This window comes from Mustelus asterias, chromosome 10 (genome assembly GCF_964213995.1).
Source record: "Mustelus asterias chromosome 10, sMusAst1.hap1.1, whole genome shotgun sequence".
NCBI classification, from domain to species: Eukaryota; Metazoa; Chordata; class Chondrichthyes; order Carcharhiniformes; family Triakidae; genus Mustelus; species Mustelus asterias.
The window spans coordinates 72490929-72504315 of record NC_135810.1 but is presented as its reverse complement, the minus strand read 5'-3'; the positions used below and the strand labels follow the sequence as shown (position 1 = coordinate 72504315).

General features: G+C 43.9%; 1 protein-coding gene across 1 annotated transcript in view; it reads right to left on the bottom strand.

Annotated features, from left to right (window-relative positions):
- The window catches only part of gab2 (GRB2-associated binding protein 2), a 324841-nt gene that overhangs the window by 20905 nt on the left and 290549 nt on the right, over positions 1-13387 (bottom strand). The window contains exon 4 of the mRNA XM_078221897.1: positions 737-1335. Within this exon, the coding sequence (XP_078078023.1) occupies positions 737-1335 (599 nt within the window). The remainder of the gene's footprint in view (positions 1-736; positions 1336-13387) is intronic.

Here is a 13387-nt window from a genome sequence, read left to right as displayed (position 1 = left end):
TGCATCACTTCGCATTTATCTGGATTAAATTCCATCTGCCACCTCTCTGCCCAATTTTCCAGCCTATCTATATCCTGCTGTATTGCCCGACAATGCTCATCGCTATCCGCAAGTCCAGCCATCTTTGTGTCATCCGCAAACTTGCTGATAACACCAGTTACACCTTCTTCCAAATCATTTATATGTATCGCAAATAGCAGAGGTCCCAGTACAGAGCCCTGCGGAACACCACTGGTCACAGACCTCCAGCTGGAAAAAGGCCCTTCGACCGCTACCCTCTGTCTCCTATGGCCAAGCCAGTTCTCTACCCATCTAGCCACTTCTCCTTGTATCCCATGAGCCTTAACCTTCTTAACCAACCTGCCATGTGGGCCTTTGTCAAATGCCTTACTGAAATCCAGACCCTTCATCCAAGTCATTTATATAAATTATAAAAAGTTGAGGTCCCAGCACTGATCCCCGCGGCGCACCACTGGTCACATCCTGCCAACCATAAATGACCCATTTATGCCAACTGTTTCCTGTTAGCTAGCCAATCCTTAATTCATATCCATATGTTACCTCCTACACTGAGCTTTTATTCTATGCAATAACTTTTGATGTGGCAACTTATTAAATGCCTTCTGGAAATCTAAGAACAGTACATCCACCAGTCCCCCTTTATCCACAGCACATGGTTCCTTCAAAGAACTTTAAAATACTTTTAAATACATCACCTGTGATTTTAAACTATTACCTCTGTGAAGTCTGTTGTTATCAACTGCTGGGAGTGTGTTTCTTCTGGGGATTGTTGCTGCAGCCGATGCTTGTTTTCCTTTGCTGTTGCGAGTACATTGCTTGGGGCTGCCCCATTCTGGCTTTGGATCTATCTGTGCAGGCTTTGGTGGTCGTGGAGGAGGTGCAGCTGCTGAATCACCAGAGCCTGTGGATAGCGGGTTGTGGTTTCTGTCAAAGGTGAATGTCCTTGGAATATTGTAACTGGACATAGGTGTTGACGGAGCATCATAGGAGTCAGTCGAAATCTCACTAAGTCGCCTACAAAGAGTACTATTGGGAGTGTTAAACGTGTACACCTCTTCCTCATCATTATCTAACCCAGGTGAGCCAAATTTGACCACACCATCATATCCCAGACTCCTAGGCAAATCATAAGCTGTGGTGTCCCTTTGTTCCATGTGTTGCTTTTCTGGTTTTGGTAAAACATGCAAGTCATGGATTTGCCCAATGACCCCATTGACACAATGTGAATTAGCTTGTGGTAACTTCTGTGAGGATGTGTCTCCATTTCTTTTTGCAGGACCAGGCAACTGTAATGGCTGGGAAAAACTGGCACTCCTGGATGATACAAATAGAAACAAACAGCAATGAGTTTAATGCTTCATCTTACTGATTACGCCGATGCTACAATAAGTCTTTAACTCTCACCAGCGAACATTATGTTCTCCAGTTTAGCACAAGTAGTGAATTCAATTATGGAGTTCAGGCTGAACAATTGCAGTGGAAAAGATGGAGAATTTAAGAAACATTTTCAAAGACCATGTTATAAAATAAAGCAAGGCACTGCCATTTAATACAAGATTTGAAAACGGAGGAATGATGGAGGATCGCTATTATATCCTGGTCACATCTATGCAAAAAAGCCCTGAATAAAAGTTAATATCAACACCAAAGAATTTTCAAAGTTTACAGCGTTTTCCTCAAGTGAAAATTGGCTCCTACAGTCAATTGATATTTCTTTGATCAAAACTTTCTGAGCCTTTACCATACTTGGCTTAAACTCAACTCCAGCTGCTCAGCATTCATGTGAATCCACAATGTTTTATTACCAAACGTTGTTACCCTCAGAAAATCATCTTGGTGTGTAGCTTCACTCCAACACATGATTGATTATGTTAGTAGAAAGATGTCTTCTAAAGTCACCTTGTGGCTCAGAGGAAAACAGTCTTTGATCCCTGTTTTGCCTTGAATTACTCATCACAGTTGTGGTGGCAGTAGAGGGACGAAAGGGATTAAAACTCTCCTTACTTTATCTGGCCTAGGTCTGTCTGATCATGTAAATATTCCTTGACACTATTTGAAAATAAGTGAGGGAACCCTCCTATTGTCTTGGCAAACATCATACTTCAAACAGATTAACTGGTCATTTATCTCATTTACTGTGTGCATTCATATTTGCCTACTATAAAATTTATGGCAATATTTCAAAAGTAAAGCTCTGGTTATTAAATGATCAAGAATGTCCTGAGAGTATGATATACACGATAGCAGGCATTGTCTTTTTTTCTCAGGCACTGAGCACCACTGATTCTTTATATAACATTGACACACATGGGCATTTTCAAGCAGATGATATTAGTTTAGGCATATACAGAAATCACCAAAGGAGCACTGCAGATTGATACGGTTATAAAGAATTTTGCCAACTTGAAGAGTTGAAGAGGATATAAAACCACAACGGTGATGTTAAATGTATATAGAACATTGGTTGGACCACATTTGTGCAGACCTCCTTGCTATAAAAGGAATATTGAAACATTGGAGAAAGTGCAGAAAATATTTACATGGATGTTGCCCGAATTGACAAGGTGCAACTATTGAGAGAGATTCAACAGGTTGGGATTCTATTTTCTGGAAAAGAGCAGACCAGGAGGAAATTTGATAAAGATCTTAAAATTCATAGGCTGGACATGGAGAAACTGTTTCCACTTGTGGGTGAGTCCTGAACAACAGGCATAAACATTGACCTGGATTGTCCTTTCTTTATTACAAAACCAGCCACAAATTTTCAGATGACATAGAAATGAATGCAGAAACTTGAAGAGGACAGAGGAAGCCATTTTTGAGAACACCTTTCAGGCTTCCCTACAAATCAATGAATAACACAGCAAGACAGTCCAGATCTTTGTGTGGTCAGAGGAAAGAAGAAGCTGCTTGCTTCATGAGCTACCATAGCCAGATGTAAAAGGGAGACGGTCTCTAATCAAAGAGACACATCCAGCAGGCATCTAAGGATTCTGGGAGATTTATCCTTGCATGGCCCGAGGAAAGAAGAATGATCAGAACAGGCTTTCTCCAAAAAATGAGCAAAACGCCTGGAGGCAGTCACTCAAAGTTATTACACAGTGAAACATGGATACACGAACCCAATGGAAGCTGGAAGCAACTGTGGACTGTAATGCATGGTAAGGATAAAAAGGGAATGTCCTTTACTGTAGTTAAAGTTTAAGTTGCCCACAAAAACAAAATAGTGTTTAGTCAATAGTGTTTTTAGTCCTTTGTCACAGCAAAAGTTTGTAAAACATGAATATTGACAGGTCTTTCTTTCAGCCAGTAAATGAAAGTTTGAATCTCTTATTAAAAGTTATTGTTCTCTTCGGAGTATACAACAATCCCCACTATTTAGAATTCCAGAGTTACAAAATACTCAGCCATTCCCTTTGTATTGAATGCAAGCAGAACACTGATTCATAAATTAGAATCATAGAATCATAGAATCATAGAATCCCTACAGTGCAGAAGGAGGCCATTCGGCCCATCGAGTCTGCACCGACCACAATCCCACCCAGGCCCTACCCCCACATAGTTACCCGCTAATCCCTCTAACCTACGCATCTCAGGGACAATTTTTAACCTGGCCAATCAACCTACCCCGCACATCTTTGGACTGTGGGAGGAAACCGGAGCACCCGGAGGAAACCCACGCAGACACGAGGAGAATGTGCAAACTCCACACAGACAGTGAGTTTGCACATTCTCCTCGTGTCTGCGTGGGTTTCCTGCTTGAAACTTGGGAAATTCCCATTCTCAATTTTTAATTCACAGGATAATAAAGACGTCCACCTGTCAACTTTCAATTAAGCAGAAGATTTGCCCCTCTGATATGGGGGTGGGAGTAGAGATGGGTAGGTGTGTAATTTCACACTGCCAGCTGATGTGCTGGTTTGCCAACATCATTCCACCCCAGACCATTTTCTTGGAGACCATATTGATGGTGAAATGTTTACCTGTCTGCATGCAGGGGGGAGGGTCAGCTTGTTAAAGAAGCATCAAGTGCTGGTCCTGCCCGTGATGCCCACATCCCATGAAAGAATAAAGAAAAATAATTCAACTTGTTCTTTTTTCCTTCCCCTCTGAGTGTTTGGAGTGCAAACTCCCTCAGAAGCACAGGCAGTAAAAGGTTGTATACCGTCATGACATGAAGAAAAAAATGTGTAGCCTGACTGATTTACTGAGTAATAATAAATTACTATTACGCACCCGTCCGACTGGCCCGGCCGACCCACACCCTTCCGACCGCCCCAGTCGATCCGCGCCCGTCCGACAAAGCAAATCATTAGTCACACACCAACTGACCATCTCACCATTCCTTCAATGGTTAATATTCTGGAATTTGCTTCTTAAAATTGTGAGCTCAGTAGCACAAGGGTTGCAGTAATTCAAGAAGAAGAGGCACCATCGCATTCTCAGGGCAACTAGGGATGGACAATAAATGCTGGCCTTGTCACTGATGTCCACATCCCAAGAATAAATGAAAGGTCATTAGAAGTTGCATGAGAATGAGTCATGGTGATTGACCCTCTAACATCTCTTTACTATCTGTGGCCATCAAATAAGCTTCCCCCCCCCCGCCACCCCCACCATGTCATCATGACTTTCATTGATATTTGAAGCGTAAAAATGTAATCTATTACTGTGGGAATGGAGAGAATGAATTATGATGTTTAATGGGAATCATAATTTGAAATTTTCTTGAAGGCATGCATATGGGCTTGGTGGTTTTATGAGAAGCCTTAAGTGTGAGAAAGGTCAGGAGAGTGTGGTTTTACCTCAAAGGGAGGCTAACCTTGATATGCAGTGGAACACAATTTTTTTAATATTTGCAATGAAGAGAGTTGGATGCTATTTGGAGTTTAGATTAACATTCTTTATATTTCTAAATTAGGCATTTAGTCAGAGAGAGATGGCATTGTACAAGACCCTCATGATATATGAGTAGAGTGAAAATGTGGCCAGAGGAGTACCTAGGGCCGCACATTTGCAATAACTGTTGAAGATTGAATTTTTACAGCAGATGATCCTATGCTAGAGTGCAACATAGCACAAAAATGTTGATGAAATTTCTGAGAAGGGAAGGAGAGCAAAACGAAAACACACGATCTATATTGGAAACAGATAGAAGTATGTTTGGGGTTTGGCAGAGATTAAATTGAATTGAAAAACAGGACCTCAAAAGGTGGTAAATTTCAGTTTGCTTCTATTGCCGTCTGAGTGACAGGTTAAGGAAAAATACATTAGGAACTTCAACTTTTTTCAGGGCTGCTGGGAAGGTTTGCATTCTTGGGACATTGGATCAGTTTGGGAACATGGGAAGATGATAGAAAAGGAATGGTCTTCCACCTGAACTGAAAGGACTCCAACATCTTAGAGGAGAGGACCAATAGAACAGTGAGAGAGGATTTAACTGAACATGGCAAGGTGTGTGAAAAGTTTAGGTTTGAGATTGGAGGCTAGCATAATTAGTTCAGTTCTAGCATTTATCCATCTGTGAAAGACGATGGACATGCAGCCAACAAATACATTTCAGATCAGGTGCCTTCCTATGGCGCACTTTTGTTGATGGCTGAAGTGGCCAATCCTTGAGAGAGAAAGATTCTGCCACACATAGAACTACCCAGTGTCATTGTGGATTATTATTTTCAGCATTGGGATCTGTTGCCAAGCTGCTATTGCTACTGGTCATCATGGTGGTGCATGCCAGCCCATTGGAGGAGTCACCATTTTCTTCTGTCGTCAGCTAGTGACTCCACATGCAGTAATTGATGCCTAGGGCCTTCATTTCATGCTTTTACGCATCAGTGTAGCAGGGCGTTGGGTGTCCTACTGTCATCTGACTTTGGCTAACTCCTTGTACAGAAAGTTCTTGGGCATGCAACTGACTTCCATCCTGCGGATATGACTAAGCCAATCAGGGTGATGGACTCAATGCACAGCAACGCTAACTCATCCAGTAAAATAGGAGTAGAATGCTTAGTTAAATAATGAGGAATAATATTAGTCTGGATGATGTAGTCAGCACTGTATGTTGTTTGTTATGTTTACAGCTCTCCACAAATTTTTCATGGGCTTTTGAGCAGCAAGATATCCCTAGCAGGTGTTTAAAATTCAATCCCCTCTATAGGGGATTTGGGGCCTGTGTGAGCAGGATTAAAATAGTGCGTCTCTTCAACCAGATTGAAGAATCCTCAGAGACGAAAGGGTCCAAACTGGGTAGCGCTCATCCCTGCCTCAAAAATGGGTGGAAGGATCACCATGCAGCATCAACCTAAATTTTCTGCTATCTGCTCATTATAATGATTCGTGTAAGCAGCCAGCAATAAAGTGGCCAAAAGCATCAGCAGATATCATCCCAGCAGTTACACTAAAAACTTGTGCTCCAGATCTAGTCATACTCCTAGCCAAGTTGTTCGAGTAGAGCTACAACACTGGCATCTACCTGACAATATGTAAAAGTGGCAGGTATGCCCTGTCCACAAAATCAGGACAAATCTAACCCAGCAAATTGCTGCCTCATCTCAATTATCAGCAATTTGTCAGAAGTTGACATTGATAGTGCTACCCAAATGGCACTTACTCAACAATAACCTGCTCACCAACACTCAGTTTGGGTTCCACCCTGGCAACTGGGCTCCTGATCTCATTGCAACATTCATCTAAACATGAACAAAGGAGCTGAAGTCCAGATAGGAAGTGGAGTGACTTTCCATGATATCAAGATAGTATTTCACCATGTGGAATGAAGGAGCCCTAGCAAAATTGAAATCAATGAGAATCAGGGGTTTCACAATCCGCTGGTTGGAATCACATGTAGCACACAGGAAGATGGTGTGGCCATTGGAGGTCAATCATCTGAATGCAGAGACATTGCTGTTTGAGTTCCTTAGATGACCATTTTCAGCTTCATGAAACATCAAAAGCAGGGATATTCAATGATGATTGCACAGTGTTCACTAAAATTCACAATTCTTCAGCGATTGAAGCGGCCCGTGCTTGTATGCTTTGACAACATTCAGGTTTGGGTTGATATATGACAAGTAATATTCATGCCACACAAGTGCCAGGCAATGCCCATCACCGGGAGAGAATTTAGCTTTCTCTTCTGGATGTTCAATAACATTACCACTGTTGAAATAACCACCATTAAAATCCTGCATTTAACGTGGATCAGAAACATCATTGGACCAGCGATATGAATATTGTGGCTACAAGAGCAGGTAAGAGATTGGGAGTTCTGTAATCAGTAACTTACCTCCTGACCCTTCAAAATCTGTCCAATATCTTTAAAATAGAGTCTGGAGGACTCCCAGGAAAGAGTTTTTTAAAAAAGCATTGTGGGTGTACCTGCACCATATGAACTGGCAGGCAGCCAGGCAACAAGATGGTAGCTCATCACCACTTTGTGGGCAATTAAGGCAAAAACGGCACAGTTGGAATTGAATCAGCATTGTACACTGACTGATCTATGATTTACCTGCTCTGTATAATTCCATGGAGGGAGGGTTACCTGCACACCGGCTAAGACCCTCATCAAAACGATATGATTTGTGCAGGCATCAGATTCCATTTTAGTCCTTGAACAGCAGCTGTAGTGCCCAAATGGGTGGTACTGAATCTAAGTTTGCATCCACAAAGGCTAAACCAGGAAATTAGAACATTTCATTCACTCTAAAATCAAGTACAGAAAACAAAATAAAGAGGGGGAAAGAAAGATGGATTGAAGAGTGTGACATAAAAGAGAACGAAAAAGTAAAATAATCTCCAGCAATAATTAAAATCTGAAGACATGGCACTCAAGATTTGTAAAGTGTTAATTTTCAGCATCAGTGAAGTTGTTTGGCAATAATTATGACTTATTACTCCATTAAAAAAATCACACACTTGAATGGAAAAGTTCTAACTTTTTCTAGCATAATTAGAAAGTATCTATGGAGAAGTACACAAATTCATGTCCTTAAATTAGTTCAACATTGAGTTTATTGACAAGCTACTGATGTAATGGAACTTATGGAGGAGCAGGATGAATCCAACAACTCCTGCTGGATTGCTGCAAATAGCTGTGTAGGTGTCGCTGCTGGAAATTGTTCTCGGAGTTAACACTTAATAAAGATGAATGCTGATAGCATTGCCATTATCATTGCTATAAGCCATTAGAGGCAGGGAAAGAGCACAAAAGTGGCTTTAAGGTAATGAGGGAAAAAACAGAATTGGAGAAGATAAAAAATATTTTAAAAGATAACGGAGAAAAACAGGGTAAGGGTTAACATTCCAACAAACAGCAGACACTCGGAAAGCAAATAGTTATCACTTCACAGAGTCGAGGAATTGTTACGGTGCAGGAGGCGGCCATTTGGCCCATCATGTCTGCACTGGCTCTCCGAACGTGTATCATGACTTAATGCCTTTTCCCTGTATCCCTGAACACTGTTTCTATTCAAATAATCATCCGATGCCCTTGAACGCCTCGATTTACCTGCCTCCACCACACTTCCAGGCTGTGCATTCCAGGCCCAAACGCTCTGGGCCCTATTTTACCATTTTAATTCTAAGTGCTGGGCGGACTTGAAACTGGGAGTGTTTCAGCTCTGACTTTTAGACCCATTCTCAGGCCCCCCATACACACTCTGCCTGAAAAAATAGCAGCGATTCCGAATCACACTGCAGAAGCCTGTGGGCGGGGCTTAACACACCCAAAACACCACAGGAGAAAAATGCTCCCTTGCCACATCGCGCCTGGGCTGGATTATATCTAACCCTGGCCCCCACAGACATTGCCCCACCCCCACAACATAACTGACCTCATTTTCCCCCACTACCCAGACAGATCGCGGCCCACTGTCCCCTTCCCCCCCCCCACTGATGACAGGTAGAGTGGCAGAGGACCCTCCTGCCCCCCCACCGATCGCACGCTGAGTGGCAGCGGACCCCCCTGCCCCTCCCGCCCCCCTCCCCACCAGAGAGCCATCTGACCCACCTCCCTCCCCACCAGAGAGCCATCTGACCTGCCTCCCTCCCACCATCAGAGAGCCATCTGACACAGCTCCCTCCCCCCACCAGAGAGCCATCTGGCACGCCTTCCTTCCCCCCCACCAGAGAGCCATCTGACCCGCCACCCTCTTTCTCTTCCCCTCCCCCCCACCACCGATCTCAGTCAGAGAGCCGCCGGAAGCTCTGAACTTACCTCCTCAGAAGTTGGAGCACCTGAAACGGACCTTTCATAGAAACCCTACAGTACAGAAAGAGGCCATTCGGCCCATCGAGTCTGCACCGACCACAATCCCACCCAGGCCCTGCCCCCATATCCCGACATATTTTACCCGCTATTCCACGCATCCCAGGACACTAAGGGGCAATTTTTTTTAGCATGGCCAATCAACCTAACCTGCACATCTTTGGACTGTGGGAGGAAACCGGAGCACCCGGAGGAAACCCACGCAGAGAATGTGCAAACTCCGTACAGACAGTGGCCGAAGCCAGGAATCGAACCCAGGTCCCTGGAGCTGTGAAGCAGCAGTGCTAACCACTGTGCTACCGTGCCGTCCCTCACTGTGCTACCGTGCCGCCCCTCACTGTGCTACCGTGCCGCCCAACCTTTGCGGACCATGTCTGCTTTGCGCCGAATCCGGACGGGCAAACGCAGTGATAAAGGGGGAAGTGCTGGTAAGTTTGGGCATGTAGCCCATTAAGTCAATTTAAATGCATGCAAATACATTTAAATTAATGTCGCGCCCGTTTTGGGCGCGGTCCCGATGGCGGCCATTGGTAAAGGGGGAACGTGTGTAGAGGTAGGCGCGGATCGCACTACTCGTCTCACGCCCAACTTTACCAAATTTTCGCACCCGAAAATGGGTGCAACTTGATGGTAAAATCGGGCCCTCTGTGAAAAAGTTCTCTCTCACATCATAATTGCTTTTTTTGCAAATCACTTTAAATTTGTGCCCTCTTGTTCTAGATTCTTTTACGAACGGGAACAGTTTCTCCCTGTCTACCCTGTCAGCTCCCTCATGATTCTGAGCACTTGCATCAAATCTCCTTTTAGTCTTCTTCTCTCCAAGGAGAACAGTCCCAACATCTCCAATCTATCGTCCTAACTGAAGTTTCTCATCCCTGGAACCATTCTTGTAAACCTCTTCTGCACCCTCTCTTATGTGTTCACATCCTTCCTATAGTGTGGAGCCCAGAATTGTGCACAATATTCCAGTTGAGGTCCAACTAGTGTCTTGTACAAGTTCAGCATAACCTCATTGTCCTTGTATGCTATGCCCCTATTAATGAAGCCCACAATACTATATGCTTCACCTGCTCTGCACCTGTCCATCCACCTTCAATGATCTTTGCACATATACACCCAGGCCCCTCTGCTCCTGCACCCCTTTTGAGAATTTTACCCCTTATTTTATATTGTTCTTCCTCACTTTTCTCCTATTGAGCTGCATCTGCCATCTATCTGCCCACTCCACCAACTTTTCTATGTTGTTTTGAAGTTCTACACTGTCCTTTTCACGGTTTACAATACTTCCAAGTTTTGTGTCATCACCATGTCATGAATTCAATGAAGATAAAAAAATTAGTAAGTTGAGTGGATAAGACTGCTCAGAGATGAAGGAGGGAAGATGAGGCATGGCAGAGATAATAAACTACTTTATATTGGTTTTTAAAAGATGGTGGAAGGAAATGCAGGTGGTAAATAGATGAGTGTATGGCACAATTGTTAGATATACCTGTGAAAAGGAAATCATTCTGATAAAAGTAGCAGAACTGTTCTAAAAGGATCAGTATCATGAGGACAAGGATTTAAGCTAATTGGCAAAAAAAGACATTGGGCAGAATTCTCCCAAAACATTTCTAAACATTGACCCCAGCGGGTGATGCGATTCCCGTTGGGAGAGTCATGAGATTCAATTTGCAATTCATCTACACTTCAAAATTTCTTTGGCGCCTGGGGAGATTCTCATTGAATTCTCCCACACTTGGAATATTTTTTCGAGTGGGGACCTAAAGACACTGGTAAGGCCGCTCCTCGGAAATCAGGGGGCCTTTCCATACAACCGTACATCACCACCCCCCCTCCCCCCCATCCCACTTGCCAGCTAAACTAACCCCCCACTTGCTGGTACCTGCACCACCCCACTCCAAGTGAGCAACATCTCGCTCTGGGGTCACCCCCTTCACATCCCCCTCCCCATGCTCTTTCTCTCCCCCCCCTCCCCCCCGCCCTTCCAGTTCCTTCGCTTACCCCATCAGGCCCCCACTTTGGCACTGTCAACCTGACAACACTGACCACTGTTGGTTGGCATTGCCAGGGGGCAGTACCAGAACACTACCCAGCAATTTCCCTGACCACCTGGGAGTTTCATTGGCCTCCAAGCTCCCCACCCCCAAGCATGGCTATCATGATTCCCACTGCCCCCGAGGGTCAGAGAATCCTAAGAGCAGGGAGAATCTGGCTTAAAACTGACAGAGCATATTTCAATGAGGATCCAAACGAGGATTTAAATATGCTAACCCTGGTTCACGCTCTCGCATGTCTCGAACCAGATTACGTTGGGGTGCAGGAGTGGGAAGAATCCTAAAGGCGGCTCTCCCTGGTGCTAAGTGTGCTATGGCCACTGCGGGGAGATAACTGTTTTGTTTTATTTTTCCTTTATACTTCTTATAACAGTTCCTACAATGTATTTGTATTAACACTTTCTTATGGAAGTTTCAGGTTTTACTTGCAGCTGGGGCATGTTACAAGGTTACAACATGCTGAGATGTATTGTGCACATCCCCAGCTCATGATCGGCTAACCTTGGTAAAAACCACCATCTTGTCAACAGGGCATGATCAGAGGTCAGAACCGATTAGTGTTAGCCACCTCTGAAGATGAATGTGAATGCGTGTTCTCTACGATGATGTATAACAATACTTGTAAGAGAGAGAACATTAGAGCTATCTCTATTAGGGCGGCACGGTGGCACAGTGGTTAGCACTGCTGCTTCACAGCTCCAGGGTCCCAGGTTCGATTCCCGGCTCGGGTCACTGTCTGTGTGGAGTTTGCACATTCTCCTCGTGTCTGCGTGGGTTTTCTCCGGGTGCTCCGGTTTCCTCCCACAGTCCAAAGATGTGCGGGTTAGGTTGATTGGCCAGGTTAAAAATTGCCCCTTAGTGTCCTGGGATGCGTAGGTTAAAGGGATTAGCGGGTAAAATATGTGGGGGTAGGGCCTGGGTGGGATTGTGGTCGGTGCAGACTCGATGGGCCGAATGGCCTCCTTCTGCACTGTAGGGTTTCTATGATTTCTATGATCTGTGGGCATCTTGTAAGACAGTAAGAGTTTTAACAACACCAGGTTAAAGTCCAACAGGTTCATTTGGTCGCAAATACCATTAGCTTTCGGAGCGCTGCTCCTTCGTCAGATGGAGTGGAAATGTGAACATTTCCACTCCATCTGACGAAGAAGCAGCGCTCCAAAAGCTAATGGTATTTGCGACCAAATAAACCTGTTGGACTTTAACCTGGTGTTGTTAAAACTCTTATTGTATTCACCCCAGTCCAACGCCGACATCTCCACATCTTGTAAGAGACAGCAATGGAACTCCTAATAAACTCGTACACTTGTACCAGAGATTTACCACGAGGTATCGGCAAATTCTTGAATCTAACATCCCCCCACCTCCCCCTCCCCGATTCTCCAGCCCCAATCTGATCTGTGCATGAGCACATGGGGCTGCAGAATCCCATCCATTAGTTTTCACAAGTTGTTACAATGTGGAATGCATTTCTGAATCTCCTTCTGCTACTGATTCAGGCAATCAGAGCCTATACAAATTAAAGACAGAAATATCAGTGTACCGCTATGTGGTTCTCTGTTTTGTTTTCTGGACATGCTTGCCCTGGCATTGTCAAAATATTCAGGTTTAGACATTATTTTATTGTAAACTCTGTGACTCTATTATAATCTTGCAGTACTGGGTATTTGTCATTAGAGGTCACCAGTGAACTATCTAAATGCCTGAGCAGTTCCAATATTTCAAATTTTCTCTGCAAGTGATAAAACCCCTGCATAGATATTTTCAGCAGAATTCTGCCTTCAAACAGCAAGTTGCAGAATTTTTATCCATGAAACATTTAGCTGCCACTATTGTTTTCTATGTACACTAGCTCTGCACCAATGAATTGGACAAATCAAGATGGACCATACATAAACCATAATCACAGGTATAGGAGGAAGAAGTTTAACAAATATAAGAATTGGTTTTTGCTATGGATGATACTGCTTAAACTCATTTCAATCACTCCACTGAAAAAATAATATAGAATGATTGGGGAGCTAATTTTCTCATTAAATAATGA